The sequence below is a fragment of the Coniophora puteana genome (genome assembly GCF_000271625.1).
Source record: "Coniophora puteana RWD-64-598 SS2 unplaced genomic scaffold CONPUscaffold_14, whole genome shotgun sequence".
Lineage (NCBI taxonomy): Eukaryota > Fungi > Basidiomycota > Agaricomycetes > Boletales > Coniophoraceae > Coniophora > Coniophora puteana.
The window spans coordinates 400976-419291 of record NW_006913066.1 but is presented as its reverse complement, the minus strand read 5'-3'; the positions used below and the strand labels follow the sequence as shown (position 1 = coordinate 419291).

The window sequence follows — 18316 nt, the reverse complement described above, 5'->3', positions numbered from 1 at the left end:
GTCAACATTGTCTAATGGCTTAGGATGTCTTCTTCGAGCGCTCTATCGTCACCGGCGGCTCAACGTGCTACTTCCTGGAGCTTTCCTAAGCATCCTGAGTACGCTAGTCAGCGTGAACATGGAAGTCGATGTCTAAATATGACATTTGGCGTTGCGACACTCGCATTACCATCATGCCCTCGGAAACGAGGCCATGTTACTTGGCTGCCGAGATGTGGTTTGTTTCTCGATCATTTTTGGCTCGGGCCTGGATCTCTCCGTACTTCATGCGCGGCTTTCCCACGTATCTTCTTAGTTTTTGCATGGGACGCACAGACTTCGAGATCTATACCCCATCTTTGTCAAGACCTGTAGCTTGCACAACACCTATGCTATGGTGCGAGAGAGGCCCGGCTTGCGAGCGATGCACCGTTTGTGGTCAGGGTAACCCTCTCAGCACATATGTGCGTCGCGTTCATATGTAAGATCGTAACAAGGCACGATGCTATATGGTGCGGATGGGACAGTTCCTGGAAAGGTTGTGGTGCGCAACTACGAGTCGACAAACACGGATCCTAATTTCGCGAAGCTACAGCTAGATCCTACGCTAGTTACCGAGAGCCACCAGCACGTTCTCGTACAAGACGGAAAATATCACAACAGACGCCTACGTTCCACCAGCGCAGAAGGCCAAACTTGGATTCGTCTGTACATTGGCGGTCCGTTCTCTTCCATACACACTGTCGTGTCGCAACCGAGCAGACGAGAAGAACATGAGAACAAGTTGTGGGATGACCAGTGCGGCCTGGCGGCCCGCGTTCCTGGCCGGACATGAAATCTCATGACTGCCTCGAACACCTTCTGTCATAGCCTCGCAGCTTCGCGCGAGAAAGACTCTCATGCTATAATGAATGGTAATTCTAATACTGGTGTGGCAAGTAGGATAGGGCGTAGCTCTATGGGTTACTTGCATGCTAGCTCTTCACTGTACTAGATCCTACCCGATAAGCAGATATTACTACTCTATTGCCCCCATAAACACTACGAAGCACTTGTTCGTGCGATCACAGGCTCACACGGATAAGTAAAATGGCGTGGCAGTTTGGTCCATGTACGCGTCACAAGACTATGGAAATAGCCAGCTCAGGCCAATCTATGTGCTCTGCATATCAGTCCGGCTGTGAGCTCATGCTATGAACATCGGCGTTCCCTCTGATCTAAGTGGCTGTTTTGTTGGTATTGCTTTTCGATGAAGGTTTAGAGATGTGGACCAGTTACAGTAAGAGATAACCGTGGATGGCGACCTAGATAGTAGTCGGGTGAGAGGCGCTCCCATGAGACCCATGATCCACACCTTTTGATTGCGGAGTAGTTGGTGTTTGGAGCACGTTAGCACGGAGATCAGCATACAGAAACTCGTGACATTCATAGCTATGCACTCACCGTTGGTTTGGGAGATATTTACGTTCTACCAAACCTGTGTAGAACCTTCTTTCCAGTACACCAGGTCGATGCCTTCCTAAATCTGTACAGTCGAGTGCAGCAGTGCTTTGATGATCGCTACAGGTTGAGAACCAGCCGATTAACCTGTCAGTACGACGCGTATAGGTAGAGCCTTTTGTTTGTTGAGAGTATGGCATATATATTGCAAGGTAAGCGTAGTGTCTGTCATGATGCCGGAAACTCTCAAAGAGCCTAAGACGGTTCTACCGGATCCGATTACTCCGTGGACCCTGCAGACAGACGTCATCCATAATTAAATCAGGACCCACTGAAATCATAGCTCGATAACGTTCACACCATGGTCGCGTCAAGTGTTCCTGTAGTCAAGGCAATGTCCGAGTTATATTTACGCCTATGCGATGATGGCGAGAAGAGAAGGCCCCACAGATTGGCTTTCCGAAGGCGAAACCACGGGCGGAAGCAGATGAGCCTCGAAGAGTGTGACTTTGTAAATGGCGGTGTTCAGCGTAACCCACAGATAAGAGATCCTTTAATTACAAGACAGTGGCTCAGACATGAATCAAGATGGGATAGAGGCATACGTTGCAGTGCAGACGCCCGCCGGATGTGGCGTTGAAGCCCCAGAAGCAAAACACAGAACGGCGGAGATGTGCACGGCGATAGCGATGCGCCATGAGACCGCGCATAGTATGTTATTAACATTCCACGAAGTAGTGCCACGACGCCGTAAGGCCCAGAATGCAAAATGCTGACTGCTAAATTGTTGCGTCTGCAATCTGTCGCAAGTGACCTGGAAAATAAACACAAGAAGCTGGAAACTAGAATACCTACACGGCCTTCTTCTAACGTAACATTGTCCTTGGTACCGGTCTAACTCGGAGCCCAGCTTCTGCCAGTGGGAAGATGCCCCTGGGTCTAAATTTACCTCGGTGAGAAATCAAAGATACCAGCGCTCGCCAAGTGAGACGAGAACGCAGGTGGCATCCGATGGGCTCGCGCGGAGTAGCGCTTCCGTTTCTGCTGCTCTCTCGTCTTCAGTTAGGGCTCAGCCTGATAAGAAGAGGTGCCACGGAAGGTTGCCAATGAGGGAGCAGTATGAACAGATTTGACGACAAGACTCGAGAGGCGTTAGAGATGCGAGTGGGGCTTGGCTGTTGGAGATGTGAAGCAGGTTGCAGTCTAGTAGTATTATGAAAACGCTGGAAACAGGATATTTGTGAGGCTTATACGAAGTGTCTTTTATGTTAGAGGCCGAGGTGAAGACTTGGGCCACAACAGGGGCCCCGAGCGGAGCGGGATCGGAGTTTCAACAGGCTTGTCGAAGATGGAAACGGAGGTCGAATACCTAAAACAGGTTCTCAAGATCTCAATGCTATCGACTCTCTTGAAAGAACAGCAGCAACCACACTGACCGCGTTCGACTCACAACCCAGGAGGAGATTTGTGTGCTACAGACTGAACAGAGTTACGACGAACTCTGTTTTGACCACAGGTACGCCATCTGTTTAGGTTCTGGAGAAAGCTGCAAACATTATACCCGAGTATATCACCGGTAAGTTGAAGGAGTTAGGTTTGATCGGAGGTAGGTTTTGAAACAGCCACAGAGACAGGTTAGGCATAGATAATGTTCCCAGTGAAGAACGGTTCATCTTGCAGGAGATGTACACGAAGGATCGACGTGTTCAAGGTGAGCTCGATCGCGTCTATGTCGCCAGGCCAGGTTAGCGCTGCCAACCCTCTCCTGCAGACATGCAACAAGAGGTCACGAAAGAGACCATCACACTCGTTGAGGATTGAGGCTGATGCGACCAAAGGCAAGCCTTCTCCGCTACTGCCGATTGGAGATATCCGTAAGATACAGCAAACCATATTGCCGGCCTTTCAGAAAAGAAGATCGTGTTTACTCAACGCGTCAACCAGCTGCTTACGCGCAAACTCGGTCTCCTCGAGTACGACCTACGGCAGGTGATGGTTCCACCTTCCTAGGCTCTATCTCACTAAACCCGTTCCGGGTGTTGGCTTTGCGGCGAATGCAATAAGAAAGGTTTCAAACCTACCAATCCAGGACGGAAAGCTTGGAAGGGAGAAGATCTGCGCAGGACCGCAGGAGCACTGAAGCTGTGGCTACCGTTATGAGGATCCTGCAAGTCTTCTCCCACTGAAACTCGCCTTTGGCCACCCCCCCTCTCTTCTTTCAGCAAAGAAGTGTCCAATGTTGACTCGTCTACTCCCATTCCACCTCCAGCCTCGATTCTCATCAAGAAGGACAGCCTCGATGACCCGCCGGCTAACTTCATATGATGTTACTAAACTGTCCTTACTGTTGCCTAACACGTTGCTCTTCGTTTTCTTTGGCGTCACCACGCGTCCACCGGCGGACCAAAACCTCAATCACACTTCTTGTATACCGCAGTGCGATCATCTCGCAGCACCCCAAGGTGGGCGCTTGAAGATAGCCGAAGCGCTTTATGCCGTTTTCCTACCTTTTAGCCCTGGAGTGTCCTAGTTTGACCTCTTCCAATGCGACCGTGTAAACGGTACCCTGAGGCTTAATATCTGTAGTCTCATAACCATATGTACTTTCTAGCTAGCATTTGGACGATTTATAGCTGAAGGCAAATGATACAAGGACGTCTGCGTGGCCAAGATCCTCGGCATTGTTGTCGCATTCTATTTGCCAATGTGACTCCGGCCTCTCACTCGATCCTCATCTGGTTTGGGAGCTCAATTGCTATGTTTCAGGAGCGTGTGACGCCCCTCCGGCGATTGTTTTCTTTTTCTGCCCGGAGACTGCAAGAGCGCGCCAGGGGTATACAGGATCCGCCCGCAGGCGCGCATGGTCGGCGTGCCGTTCTTGTGAGCAAACATGTCAGCTATTAGCTGTTATGGTGCAAGCCGACGGCGGGTGCGCCGCGCAGGAAGATGACGTATGCGATGGTGATCGAAGGCGGTAATGATTCGGAAGGAACCCACGTCTACCAGCGTCTCCCCATGTGCACCCCGCACGTAATAATTGCGGCTTTGCACTTTGCAGTGCACGTTGTGACTGCGAGTGTGTCAATCTTACCTGTCAAAAGTAGCGTCGATGGAGAGTCTATGAGGGCCTATGGGGGCTTCTATTGCCTACGAGTCTCTCAATGGCGTTACCACTGGCGATTGGATACTGGGACCTGGCTCGACCCACATGCTCACTGCGCGTAATTTTGTGCACGGAATGCCGGTGGCTCAGTGCAGCCAGGAAAAGAGGTACATAGCAAGGCATGAGCTGAGCAGGGTGGCAAGGAAACATGTCGACGTCCCTCGATCTCCAATAAGCTCCCCACAAACACTCTATTCGTGTGTGTGTAAAAACGTTGGTCCCGTTGCCTGACCGCTGCGTTGCCACTTGCCAGTGCTCCGACTTCAATGCAGATGCTTGAATGTCTCTTTGACTGTCTCGGTGGCCGCCACGTGGGATCATCGATTACCCACCGATGAGCCCCACCAAGTCCCCACCAGCGCCTGCGATTTGGCCAGACAATAATCACCGAGTTACTGCGCGATGTAAGGCAGCGGAATGCGTTTCAGCAGTGAGCACTTGAGGAATAAGCCGTGATTATTTTTTCTCAAGCAGTGCGTCCGTCTAAACCACAATTCTGGGGTGGACGAACCTAGTGTTAACGAACCAAGTTGACAGCGCCACCATTCTTGCAAAACTGGGACTGAGTTCTCGGGCGCCTCTTGTCAATGGCAAGCCGAATTGCTCAGCAAGGAACAAAAGGCAACTTGAACGCCACCTCCCGACGGGGAGTCACCCCAACAGTGCGCCCTGTCTGGGCCTCTCGGGCATGATAATGGGCGTGGGTGCGAGCCACGCTCCGTGTCCAAGCTTGCTCGAAAAGAAATGGAGCCACTCTTGCGCACAAGAGCTCCGAGACACCGGGTCTGACTGTTGTGAATCTACGACTCGCGAGCCTATCTCGATCGCCAGTCGCGCGCTCCGCACATCCGCTGCATTTTATGCACCCGGCGTACTTCTCGCCAGGCTATGCGCCGCTCCCGCCAGTACGTGTATGGCGAACGAAATGAACCACAAACGTCCGGGAAAATATTGGGCTATCCCCGATATCCGTCGATCGTTTGGTGTGGCTCAAATCGTCGAAGGTGCTTCCATGTCAGTGCAGCTTCCATGGTGCTGGTGGATCTTGTTACGCCCACGCTACACAAACGTATCATATCTACAGTATGGGTGAGATGCATCTGTACAGTGAGGAGCATAAGCTCGACCCACCTTGCTGCCTGGTGCCTTGGGGTAAGTAGGGTTGATAGGGACATATACGGCACTGCACACCTTTCCTATGCACAGAACTTTACAGTAAGAAGCTCGTCGCATCACCGAGTAGCTCTTCGCCTCGAACCAGATGTACTGTATTTTAGATCTCTGCGAAGCTAGGATTAGCAACGATGCTATGCTTTGAATCCGCACCCGAAGATCCTGGATTCGCACTCCGTAATCTTGCAACGCAACGTTTCAGAGCACCTATTCCACGCTTTCATCTCCCACCGAGTCTGTGGTATACAGTAGGTCGAGAATGTAACAGGCTCAGCTGGAGGCGCGGGCAGTGCGTCGCGTCGTCACCATGGTCGGAACCTATTGTCTTGCCCATATGGCCAAACAACGCCAACAAGCGAGCATCTGACCCGTCTGAATAGGTGGCGAATGGGGAGATGACGGTGTTCCTCGGAGCAAATGTCGGTGTCTCGTCTTTGCGCCTGAGGTAGCGCCTCTCTTCGGACCGCTGCAGGTTGCCCTGAGCGGGTGTGCGCCTAAATACTTTCCCGCCAGTAGGCCGTTCTGAGAAAAGAGAGACAGGTGCTAGCAGCGCGAAAAGGCAGGAGGAAAGCTACAGCCAAGACGGGGCAAGAGATGCTCAAGGTCCGTGTGGAGATGTGCCTGTCCGTGCGCAGGACGCCGCGACCTGCCTCTGATAGGGTGGGAGCCCGAGTGCGACTTTGCAAATGCGGGCTTCCTCAGGATTGCACTGCGCTCAGAGAGGCAAGGAATATTCGGGGTTCGTTGCGGCGGTCCTGTCGGCAAGCATGTGGCCTACTGTGCGCAGCATGAGCGGGTCGGGAGAAGAAGCGACGCCGCCGCGCCTGCTAGAACAAAGAAGCATGACGAGGAAAAAGGTTTCGTTCAAGCGCGTGAAATACAATTAGACTTTACTTAGTTCGACCATTGAACCAGATAGAAGCAGCAGGCAAAAGAATGGTACGAGTTTACCGCTCTCCGATCCCGGTGCGATGAGCCGCCAAAAACAATGTGCCTGTATTTCTTATGACACCACATTGGATGAGCGTGCTAGCGGAGAGTTGTATCTTCATCTTGGGTGTAGTCTTCGGGCGCTCCATCCCTTTCGGACGAATGAGGAGGGTGAGGTAGAGGTTAAGCGAGATTACGAGAGGCGCAGATAAGCGTGAGTACCATTAAAGACTGAGCGCTAAGCAGGCAGAAATAGCATCGTTTGTACATCGTGTGTGCGTGGGTGACAGGACAAACGAAGAGACGCGTCTCGCCCACTTCAAGTTGAGCGGCATCTGCACGAAAGTAGCGCGCATGTGCGTCAGGGTACCGTCATTGTGGCCCATCCGTGGGCTTCCCCCTTGTCAGTGCCGTAAACGCGCCAGAGGACCGTGACCACTCGATCGAACGGCTGAGAATTAACACCGCCGGTAGTACGTATTTTTGTGTGTGCATGGTGCCTTAACTGTGGTAGTGCATGGGTTGTCTAACCGCGTTTCAGACCTAACCTTTTGACGTCCTCGGGGATTCAAAGCTAACAACGATGCGTTGCCATTAAACGCCACAGTAAATGCACAAGATGAGTATATGCGGGAGGTTTGGGGAAGATACTTGCTGTATGAGCTGTCATTCGTAAGTGAACACACGGGTTTCGTGTGTTCACGCTGTTAGGTAGGACCGGATGAATGTTCGGCTTAGCCATTTAGGTAGAAAAGGTGAAACGTCGAGGAAGTGAAAAATGCAGGGTCGCTGTCCATGATGCAGGATTGAGCGCCGTTTTCCAAGTGGAGGTCGAGAAATCGAACGCGTTTTGGCATAGACGCGTTCTCGATCTTGGAGCCACGATGCATGTCGCGTCGCGCGTCTCGTCATCGCGTGCGTTGAGCGGAGGGAACCGAGAAGTTCGGACCATGCACGGACAAACCTCACCCGCAGCTCAAACACGTTCCGTAAAATTAACTCTTCACCGTGACATTCGCTCGGGCACCCACCCCACGGCCGGTCTACGGGCTCTTCCGAGGCCAGGAAGCTTGACGACTAAACTTACGCCCCAGCATGCCACAGACGCTCAGCCGAGAAGCACGCATACGCAATTGAACCCCAAGTTGGAAGAGTGGCCAGGGACAGAGAGGAAGGGCCGACCGCGAACCACGGACCTGTTCACGCCTATTCTATCGTGTACTGACGACGCTGCGGACTCCATCGGAGCGCCAGAAGACCAACTTGGGCTCCCCGACGTGCACTAGAAGTGGGCACGGCCACCACCGACTCGGAGAACGTATCCTTGACGTATTCAGGGACATACAGGTGCGTCAGGTGTCTTGGTCATTCATCGTGACTCTAACGAGTTCAAATGGCTGGATCCACCCCATACCCCTTGCCTCGGAAGTCCGCAAAGAAGCAGAAACAGAAGCACGAGAGTCTGGGTACATGCTGTCAGCGTGCTATTCTGGAATGTGTCTCTCGCTCTTCCGACCTCGTAGAAATTAGTGCTCCGCGATTAGGAGTATCATTGCGTATCACGGCTACGAATCAAACCCGGTTCAAGATAGACAAGACGACAAAGTGTTCATCGTATGCACACGCACACGGCCGCTGGGTACTCGGTTCCGTAGACACAAGCCTCGAAAATGAGGTAGATGCACGGTCCCAGTAATCTGCAAATCTCCCCCGTCATAGATTCTCCAGTGCAAGCGGTGACCATGCTGCTCACCGGACTCACTTGACCTCCATCTGGTAGACTGGCCAGTTCGTTGGCCCACGCCTCGCTACTTTCCGATTGGTAAGAATAGCTCTATTGTACCGATCGCGCGATGACTATGTTTCGAGATAGTATTGGTGCAGACCAGTGCTCTCCCCCATTTCGCTTTTGGCGAGGCCCAGGTACACACGTTCATCTTGGGCTTCTCTTCTCCCCAAGGGCGTCAGCGCTCGCAGACGTGCAACCTCTATGACGCACATGGTACCTGGCCTAAGTTCAATGTCTCAGACACCGACCGTAGCGCAGGCAGCGGCCAAGTTTCTCGATTGTATGCTGGGCCTGACTTAGGAATGCAGATATGTTTACCCTTCGCATAGAGAAGTGCGGTGGATTCGGCGAGCCGTATCTTTGGACAGTAGGTGATCGAAGGATTTCTTTGTATAGACACCAGCCTCAGAGGCTCCTGCGATCCTCAGTGGTTCGGGCTCTCTAAATTAATGTTCCAGCTCGAACATTACTCGGCGTAATCTACTCAGGCGTCTGACTCAACCTCCGTGCTCGAGCGGAGCGTAGCTTGCCAGCCGCACCCAGGATGCAAGAAAAGGTATTGAATAGGAGGCACCTGTAGCTTCAGGAACTTGCCTGGATCTATCCTGCCTTAGTCCCAAATCTCCAGGCCGCCGGTGGGGCAATCGCCTTGAGTGTAAACAACTGAGGCTGTCATCATTGTTGGTTTCAGGCTGTCATCTCTGGGCTGAAGACCGTCTACTATCAGGAGCTTTGCAGGGGTTTAATCAACTCGCCGATTTGCACAGGAAGGTACCCAGCTCTATTGATCTCCGTTTCGCCGCATTGGCATCAGCCATCCCACCACCTCCACAGCCGGCGATATCCTGGGCGAAGTGACAGGTACGATTGACTGCTATTGACTTTCTGAACTCAATACCGTCCAATACTGCTCGTTTTGCAACACTGGTCGGGTCTTCTACATACGAGCTGCGTTGGAATCGCCCGTCGCGACACGGAGCTATTCGTCGGGCGTGCTTGAGTGCGGAAACGGGACGGAAATGCAATATGCAAGAGGGGCTTGCGGGGCATCGCTGGTGCGTTCTTGCCCTTTCGGCGTGCTTCTCCCGGTGACTTCGATTCCGGGGGGCTGCCTCCGATTGGGCCACTGGGCTGCGACTGCCCTCTCGAGCGGTCAGTGGCACGGCAAGAACCGCGCCGCGGTTGGTTGACACAGCGTTTCAAGCTGATGGCTGATCCTGGACATCGCAGCACCGGTGCATGTGCTATCTTCGCCACGGCCACGGTCTTATCTGCGTCGCTCGAGGTCCTCAGCAAAAGATTTTGGCGGTTTGAGATTACGCCTTCTCGCGTGTACGCCTTTTGGACGTCGCCGAGATGATGTCGATTGGGTTAAATTTGGACCCATGTCCACAGGATAACGGTGCTCGCTGTCCACTGGGTGCGTGGCTGAAGGCTGGGCCTAAAGCTGTCAAGGTGAGTACTATCATAAGTTAACTGTATAGCGGGGTCCAAATGGGTTGAGCCCCGCCGAGGAGCTTGTATAGCTGTAAGTAGAAGCTAATAGCTGACTGTAACCCCAGCAGGCAAACAGGTTTTGAAACTTAGGCTCTATTTTGGCTGTCTTCACATTCGGTACCAATGCGGGGGCAATCTAGCATAGCAATTGACGACGCCTTCGGAGAATGGCTTCGAGCAGTGCTCTTTCATATTCACCCGCCTTGCCATGACGATGAAGCGATGCATGGATGACGCAGTGATGGGATTTCATCCGGACACCTACCGTCGATGAGTCCAGCTGCACCCATCCCATGGTCGTGTAAATGAAAACACAACACAACACGCATTGAGTAAGCAACTTCCCCACCGCCAACCTAGATGATCCAGATCGAAGCACGTACTAATAAATCGAACTATTATTGAACCGAAATGAAAGCGCTTCCAGTTGTGGTGGACGTGGACGTCACAAGCACGCTCGCACGGTCGGCTCACTCTGGCAGGAGGTTCACCAGGTTCCATGCCAATGGGATATGCTGCGCGCCGCACACAAAGAGCGCTAATTCACACATTAATTCAGTGTATCTTACGATGGCCTCCCCGAGCGCCAGGCCTTCCGTTCGGGCACGCAGGTGCACACGGAGCGTGGCACCTCGAGGGAGAAAGCACGTCTGAAGCGCGCAAAGTATGGGCTAGGGACGTACCTTACTTGTACAACTGTCCATCCAAGCCCATTGCCATGCCCATCATCATCTCGTGGAGGTAAATCGAGTCCGCGGCCTCCATCACATTCGCGAGGCCGACCCTTTGAAAGCCGCAAGCGATCGCGCACATCCGCCCATGGCCATGCATACGCGTGCAGATCCCCCAGTGCAATGCGAACAACCGACGGTACGTGCGCACTGCGGGGCTCTCACGCGTGTCCGTCCGCCCCTATAGGTACCTCGCGTTATCTCGCCGAGCTTGGAGGGCGCGCACCGAACCTGCGGCGCACTCAGTGTGTGACACCCGTCGTCGCGGCTCCTTCAGGCTTCAAGCTTTATTATTGGCCCGCACGATTGTAGATCTCGCGTCCCCAGGTCAGTCGAGTATCGGGTTCGGAGATTGAGCGAGTGGACCACAGTGGGTGGGACGTGTGGTGACGAAGACAAAAGCATGGGCAGCACGCGGCAGGTCTGGGGCCTGGGGAAGCAATAGCGTCATCGATATGTCCTGAAATGGCGGGTACATTCGGTGAGAGAGAGACATGTCGTGCGCTGACATTGTGTACATTGGGTACCCGAGCCGGGCATGGTCGCCGCCGAAAATTGTCGTTGATGATGTGGCTGTCGATTTGTTGCGGTGCACTCGAAGCCATTGCGAAGTAATTGCATGACTATTTGCCAGTTGTTGTCACTTAACTGTAGGAGCACAGCTGAATACAAGAATAATGTTCACGTATAAGCGAGGGGGTTGGGGCCGTGAGCCAGTCTTTTGGACTGCGTCTGCCCTGTGCAGGAACCCGGTTCCCGAGGCAGTTGACAGCCTTCTACGGAGGAAACTGCGCGACAATGGAGTCATAGAGAAGGGCGGCGATGCGGTGGGGAGACAACGATCTCCTGACCGCGTTGTTCGGGTCAGTCTCGGGAGGACGAGCTCCTATGAGCCTCCAGCTCTGTCATCAGCGGTGGGGCCATGGTGTTGTGTCCAGCTACGGTACAGCCTCGACCCCACTGTCGGATTCGAGCCACCAGGTAGACAGAGTATGTAGTATGCCACACACACGATGACGTCGATAACATATCCTCGGGCCTGAAAACCATTAAACAGAATGGAAGCTCACGGCAGCCCACGCCACGCGAGCGCGCCTTCTGAGCTTTTTCAATGCAGGCCAAGGACGCTAGTGAGCTTACAGTTAATATTAATGACTCGAGATGTTTGCCAGAAATCGTCGAGGGAGATCGGACGTCGGACATGAACGAACGTTAGGAACGCTATGCAGCAAAAAGTTTACATGCCACGGATCGAAAAGGCTAATGTTATTGTGAACAGAGTAACACATCCGTCTTGGCTTTGTGCGCCTCGGGTGTTCGGCTGCTGCTTGGCAGAGACGGCGGCGGCGCGTCGACCGGGAGCCACCACTATCAGTATAAGCTATAGCTAGTTGTTTGCCCTGAAGGCGCGTGCTAGCGGCAAAACGGAAGAGCCACACCTGACTCTCGCGTTCTCGGGGCCGCGCCATTCGGACAGTCCGACGTGCTCGTGCTGGCGTTCGAAGGCTTCGTGCGAATCATGTACATGGATTACCATTTGCCTTCTTATTGCAATGGTCATATTCACGGGTCATTGAATGGAAGTTCTTGTGGGGAAAGCTTCGCACGGAGAGTCGCACACTTCAACAATGTTCAACTGAGGTAACAGGCATGTCATACGCATGCCTTCCGCCCGTAGCGGGTTTCTTGCAGAAATGCCGTGTCCAATCCAAGATGTTCAGAGCGGCGGACCCGAAAAGTTGTGCTGTACGAGGTCACAATGAGATTTGGAAGCTTCCAGGAGAAATTATTAACATGCTGTGAGAGGTTTAAGAGAAGTCAATGTCATTCGATGGCATAAGTGTACAAGAATTTCAACAAAATAGATATCCTTGCTTTAGCATAAGCAACGGTAGCGAGGGACGACAACGGAGGGTGACAGCGAACGATACCCAAATGCTTTGTGCACTGTCGCCCTAGCGAGAACGAATGCTGAGCAGGGCGGTGCTGACCATAAGCGCTGAGTGTCAGCATCCCCTGAAGACTAGCCAGGGGTCTGTGGATTTGGGCCAGGCGAAGAAGCACGGCTGGAACACCGAGCAAGATGTAGAGATGGTGGCGCATTGGCTACGCCCACGCAGCCACGAAGGATCACACACAGGGGGGAGCAGTGGACGAAGGAGACATTGAGTTTCTTGATGCTACATCGAGGACTCGCGCCCAACAAGATTCAAGCTGAAGTGGGAAGGAGGATGTATTCATAACTTGCCAAGCTACGGGAAAACATTTGCGCCCGTCGAAGCTGGCCGGCAACTCAAGCGGAAGGTAAGTGCGCCTGCAGAAAAGAGAGAGGACTAAAAACAGACTGAGAGCAGTGCACGCCGGATTTTAGGAACGGAGAAGACGATGAGGGCGATGCCGTGGGGCCCGCGATCATGGGTGTGGTAGGAGTATGCTCTGAAGGCAGATGATCAGTGAAGAGGAGTACTCCTTTGAATACTTGCAAGGCGAGAGCGAGGCTGGATTCAGTCGATAAGGATGGGAGCCGAGATGGACTCCATTGACCCAGGATAATTAAAGAAGATACTGGAGGGCGGGCGTTGGCCATGCCATGCGTGTGTTCTCACCCAGCTGAGTGGGGGACGGGGAGGGCGGGCATTCTCTGGGAGAGGCGGAAGCGGAGGACGTTGCCGGGGTGCATGGTGCGATGGAGGGATGCTCTCGAGTCGGAGGCGTGTGAGTGGAGTGCTTGGAATGGGGTGCTAGGCACGGGCGGTACGGCAACTCGGCATTGTTTGGCTGGAGGAAGTGCGTCGGGTGCCACAAGGACTGAAGCTGTGCCGTGGGAAGCGAGGGACGTAATACGGAGGGTGCATGCTGTTATGTCACTGTGCTTGGAAATGTTTGGTGGTGTTGTGAGCGTGCGATAAGAGGGCGGGACGGAGGATCGGGAGATCTGGCTGGGACCGGAAGAATCTTGTTTTGGGCGGGATGTTCCGACGACCCAAGGGAGTGGTACAAGGCTTTAGGGAATTTCAAAAGTAGTAGCCGATGAGGTTGCATCTGGGAAGAAGGGATGCTAGCTACATTTGGAAGAGCCTTCCTGATATGGGGCAGAGTGTTTCTTTCTTATAATTTAGCACTCCTCCTGGTCCAATTTCCTCAGCCAGCGCGTAGTCTGTTGCTGTCGCATTGTCCGAAAACACTTACCCATGGACGCCATCCAGTACGACGCATACGCCTACCCAGACGCTGCTTCCTCCTACTCTGACTCCTCCTCCACCCCCCGCACCCCCTCCCCGAACGCCCACGATCTCCTCCCCCCTCTCCCTTTCGCGAAGCACATCGAGCATACCCTCCCTCACCTCGGATACGACGAGCAGTACGACTCCCCCATGATCCAAAACGACCCCTGGGGTCAGCCACCCATTCCCTACAACGCTGGTCGCGGGTCCCTCCTCCAAGAGCTGTACGAGCACGACGCCTACCAAACCGCCGATGTCAACTACATCGACGACCAGGCCCACTACAACGAATGGTCCCACCAGCAGCACCAGATGCGTACAGACCATGGTATGGTCCGCCGCGCCACCTTCCCCTACGTTCGCCACGATCTCGGTCAGCAGCATCCGCAGGCGCAGCTCCACGGGCAGTCCCATTTCTACGACCAGCAATACCCCACCATCTTCTCGGACCCGCTCTCCGCTGATCCCGATCCGCTCTCGCAGGATCCTCAGGCAATCAAGCTCGAGGATCCTACTCCCATCGTTCCCTCGCAGCTCGGCTACCCTGTCCACCCCCTCCACCACCACCACCACCACCAGCAGGTACACCCTTCTTTCCTCCCCGCCCCCGTACAGCCCGGTTCGCACCAAATTCAGCACACCGACGACGCGGCTTCCAAGGAGACTCAGTATCTCCGCCGCCGCTGCTTCAACTGCCACACCACTGAGCCGCCCTCGTGGCGCCGCTCGACCCTGAACCCGGGCAAGATCGTGTGCAACAAGTGCGGCCTCTATGAGCGCACCCACTTGCGCCCTCGTCCCCTTCGTTTCGATGAGCTCCGCGCTGGTGGCAAGGGTGGTCGTAGCAAGGTTCCTGGTGCCCCTGCAGGGGAGAAGAAGAAGCCTGCTCAGGTCAAGAAGGAGCCTCGCGAGTTCGGCCTTTCGCGCCGTAGCTCCGTCTCCTCCAACGCCTCCAGTGGCAACGGTGGTTCCTCGGACTGGGATGACTCTGGTGAGATCCCCCGCACTTACTATTCTGCATTGCAGATGGCTAATCCATTTCTTCAGTCTCCATCTATTCTTCGCAACCAGCGACTCCAGGATCTATCTCCTCGACACCATCCTCTGGCTTCAACTCGCCGTCGGCAGCTTCTTTCTCTATTCCGCGGACATCTCAATCTCCGCCCGTGGCTGGTGACGCACAGCCACGTGACGGCGGAATTCGGTTGCCGAACGCGCCTCTATCGGACATTGCTTCTCTCCAGTCGCAGCAGCCTCGGCCACACAAGGCCGCCACTGCTCCGGCGTTTGGTTTCGACGCTTACAGCCAGAATGGCATGTACCCGCCAAACCCTCAGCTCCAGGGTGATATCTACCGCCGCGGTAGCCTCCCATTGGAGAAGCGCGTCCAGTTCGAGTTGTCTCCCGAGGGAGGTGCTATGTCGTCGCTTTCGCCACAGATGCATTCGCCGGGTCTCGTCGGGTCGCCACTGGTTCAGGGCTCATCTCCCCAGATGATGTCCAGCCCAGCCCCCGCTCAGCATGTCATTTCCGTTCCTGAGGCCCCCTCGTCATAAATCCGCTCTCAAGCTTTGAATACACGCTCCTTACCCCTTCATGGACTTGGTTAACCAACTACCCCGCTTATTTATCATAATCACGACATCGACAGCGCACGCCGACGCTCTCGTTCGTGGCCCGCCGCCTATTTATTAATCAAAACGCGGCGAGGGCGCCACGGTGCGCGCGGTTTTTATTTATTGTGTCTTCTGCATACCCCTTGCATACCCGCCACCGTCGCCGCGTCAAAACCCCGTACATACATTAATCATCACTCGCCGCAGCCTTATAGATACCCTGGACCGAGCGACAGCCTCCCCATAATTGTACTTCAAAGCTCGGCGACCAGATCATCTCCAACCACGACGCACAAAATACCGATATCCCGTTGTACTTGTACCTTACTTGCCCCTTTTTGTGTCTTGATATATCCCAGACTTCAGGCATTTTCTTTTCTGCTGTGTCTTTTTGGTCTTTTAGTACTAGTTCTTAGTCATTCGCGCTCCTTATTCCACCTTTTTTGTTGTGATGCTATAGATCTACTTATTAGTTACGTCTATGTACGTGCTTAAACGGAATTTGAAGGATTGTAAAACTTCTCGTCTTGAGTGATTGCGAAGCAAGCCGCGGAACTTGTAGCTTGACATTAAGACGGTGAAATATCGAGGGTTTTCATTCGGACTACGACCAAAAGTGTAAGTCATTCACTCTAAGCGCAGACAAGGTTGAAACCGCATGTTGCTCCAAACCATGCTTGACACCTACACCGTGCACCTTACCTGAATAACACCGGCGAGGTCGACCCTGGTAAAGCCCCACGCTGTTACTCCCAGTTGCCTGACTTTGTTTCGAAAGTTAAACATATCAACAACTTTGCAACGGTCTAGCGACGGCGGGGGATCAACACTTGATATCAAGGATCGACACGGACCAACGGACGACCGGGCGCGTCTCCGCCCTGACGTCTACTGAGGTGCGCTGTACTGCATACAACTCGCGGTGGCTTCTAGACCCATTGTATTGTCAGCGAGGGCAGCGGCACTGACCGGGGCAAGAAGACACGATGGTCAGCTCGAGGCTCGAATGCCTGCGCCGCACTGTAACAGTGTACGAGTAACGCAGTAGTAACGCACGCCTGGATTGGATTTCCCGAATGTCGCTCTGTCGCAGTCTGTCGCTCTGGGGGCAGTACAACCACCGAGCGCAGGGGACGAGAACAGGGCGATAGCGATCCGTTTCCTTCTTTTCGGGCGCGTAGACCTGCATGGGCTCGGGAAGAAGGATCTCGGGGTCTCTCGGTGGCTCTGGCCATGACACCAGACGACATGCTCTGACAGCCTGCTGACGGCTACGCTGGCACACGGGGTGACAGCGCCAGGGCGCTGGGGACCTCCGGGCGAGCATATCCGGGGCGGGCTCTGGCAGGTCGAGCGCGGCTGATGCGCTGGCACCTGCGGCAAGTGTGTGCGATTGGGTGCGTGAATGGTGAACTCTCCACACACCCTTGGCTGGCAGACTGGCAACGGTGGCACCGCGTCCCGTCGCGCAGGGGTTTGGGCCCATCACGTCGGGCAATATTGCGAGGTAGGGCTGGATTTGACCTTTTTTGGGCGATAATATGAGTGGACCGTCAGAGAGCTGGCTGGCTCTTTCGAAAATTTCATGGTCGGTCGCTTTTATTGACGCATATGCTCGCAGAAGTTGACTCTCTCGCTAGATGTTCGCCTGTGTCAAGATATCGTCGACAGACTGTCTCAAATTTGACTTTGAATTGCGATTGGGCCGCGAAGACACTTTGACACTTGGGCTTATCTAGAGAGCCAAGTCTTTGCAGGAGGCACCTGGAGGCACGCTGCGCACGCAAGAGGCATGCATCCCTTGTGCATGCGTGCACGACTGACGAGCTCTCGCGATCGTCTATCCGGCTCTCAGCACTTGTTCGATGGTCATTTACATGGAGATCGCTCAGGGTTGGATGGGCAGTGCATGCCAGTGGCCAACGGCATCGACGGGGACCATTTGCTGCAGGCGCACGAACGCTTACCAGAAATTAGTTTCGCTGATCCCGATGCGAACGGGACGGACCACCAGCGAGTTGACCGCGAGCACGACCCGCAGCTGGGACGTCGACGAAGGTAGTAAGGTTGTTACCCTTGTTCTGCTCATTATTTCACCTGACTGTACTCCGCATTTGCATCGGCTTTTCCGGAACGTCACTAGCTTCGGCTTCGACGCGTTGCCCCTAACTTACTATCGAAGCTACTTTTGTAGGCCAACGATAGTGACCCGTCTGTCATTCCCGGCCTCGAGGCAAACGAAGCACACCGTCGCGGCGTCTATCTTGGTCTACGATCTAGGGGGGCTCTGTGAGGTCATGCTAGGTCATGCAGTAGCACGGATGAACCCAGTCCGTCGGAAAAGGTAATCTTAGCCTATCTTAGCTGCGTCTCTATTAGCTGTGGCAGGTGGGCGTTCGTAGAAGAATGCACTCAGGGCAAGTTACGAGTCCGCGCCCGTGCTTTCCAGGAAGCTTCTCCGCTCTTCTCATGACGGAGTCTTGTCAAAGGCACGCTCAGGACCCCTGACTATTCCCCCAGAGGGTGTTCGTAGCCGAGCTCTCAGAACCCCGGTCGACCCCTCCGGCTGGGTGCTCAACGAACCCCGGTCCAGCGAACACCCTCGCGTGGGATGCTGACAGAGCCCCGGTCCAGCCCCTATCTTCCGTAAAATTCTCACGCTCAAATTCGCGTTTTTCGAGGCTTACCATAATATCAATCAAGTTGAGATTGCTTCTGAATTTGGAGTACACAAGACTACTATGTCCAGAAGAATTCAAAAGCGTTTTTTGGGC

The 18316-nt window shown here is 54.0% G+C and overlaps 5 protein-coding genes across 5 annotated transcripts; 4 read left to right on the top strand and 1 right to left on the bottom strand.

The window, feature by feature from the left end:
• The first annotated feature begins 3111 nt into the window (after positions 1 to 3111).
• On the top strand, positions 3112 to 3729 carry CONPUDRAFT_139654 (uncharacterized protein). The gene has a single exon (XM_007775294.1). The coding sequence runs from the start codon at positions 3149 to 3151 to the stop codon at positions 3410 to 3412; it is 264 nt and encodes an 87-aa protein (XP_007773484.1). The 5' UTR covers positions 3112 to 3148; the 3' UTR covers positions 3413 to 3729.
• A 1547-nt stretch (positions 3730 to 5276) lies between these two features.
• CONPUDRAFT_76620 (uncharacterized protein) lies at positions 5277 to 6897 on the top strand (the record flags this gene model as incomplete). The annotated part of the gene is made up of 6 exons (XM_007775293.1): positions 5277 to 5596; positions 5667 to 5734; positions 6136 to 6243; positions 6272 to 6358; positions 6391 to 6612; positions 6671 to 6897. The coding sequence occupies 6 exons, from the start codon at positions 5277 to 5279 to the stop codon at positions 6895 to 6897; spliced, it is 1032 nt and encodes a 343-aa protein (XP_007773483.1).
• Positions 6898 to 7569: 672 nt separating this feature from the next.
• On the top strand, positions 7570 to 7971 carry CONPUDRAFT_158253 (uncharacterized protein; the record flags this gene model as incomplete). Its single annotated transcript, XM_007775292.1, has 1 exon — positions 7570 to 7971. The coding sequence occupies one exon, from the start codon at positions 7570 to 7572 to the stop codon at positions 7969 to 7971; it is 402 nt and encodes a 133-aa protein (XP_007773482.1).
• A 5880-nt stretch (positions 7972 to 13851) lies between these two features.
• On the top strand, positions 13852 to 15980 carry CONPUDRAFT_139653 (uncharacterized protein). The gene is made up of 2 exons (XM_007775291.1): positions 13852 to 14917; positions 14974 to 15980. The coding sequence occupies exons 1-2, from the start codon at positions 13894 to 13896 to the stop codon at positions 15480 to 15482; spliced, it is 1533 nt and encodes a 510-aa protein (XP_007773481.1). The 5' UTR covers positions 13852 to 13893; the 3' UTR covers positions 15483 to 15980.
• Positions 15981 to 16430: 450 nt separating this feature from the next.
• On the bottom strand, positions 16431 to 17104 carry CONPUDRAFT_168802 (uncharacterized protein; the record flags this gene model as incomplete). The annotated part of the gene is made up of 2 exons (XM_007775290.1): positions 16512 to 17104; positions 16431 to 16471 (listed from the first exon to the last, which is right to left on the bottom strand). The coding sequence occupies exons 1-2, from the start codon at positions 17026 to 17028 to the stop codon at positions 16431 to 16433; spliced, it is 558 nt and encodes a 185-aa protein (XP_007773480.1). The 5' UTR covers positions 17029 to 17104.
• Positions 17105 to 18316: the final 1212 nt, after the last annotated feature.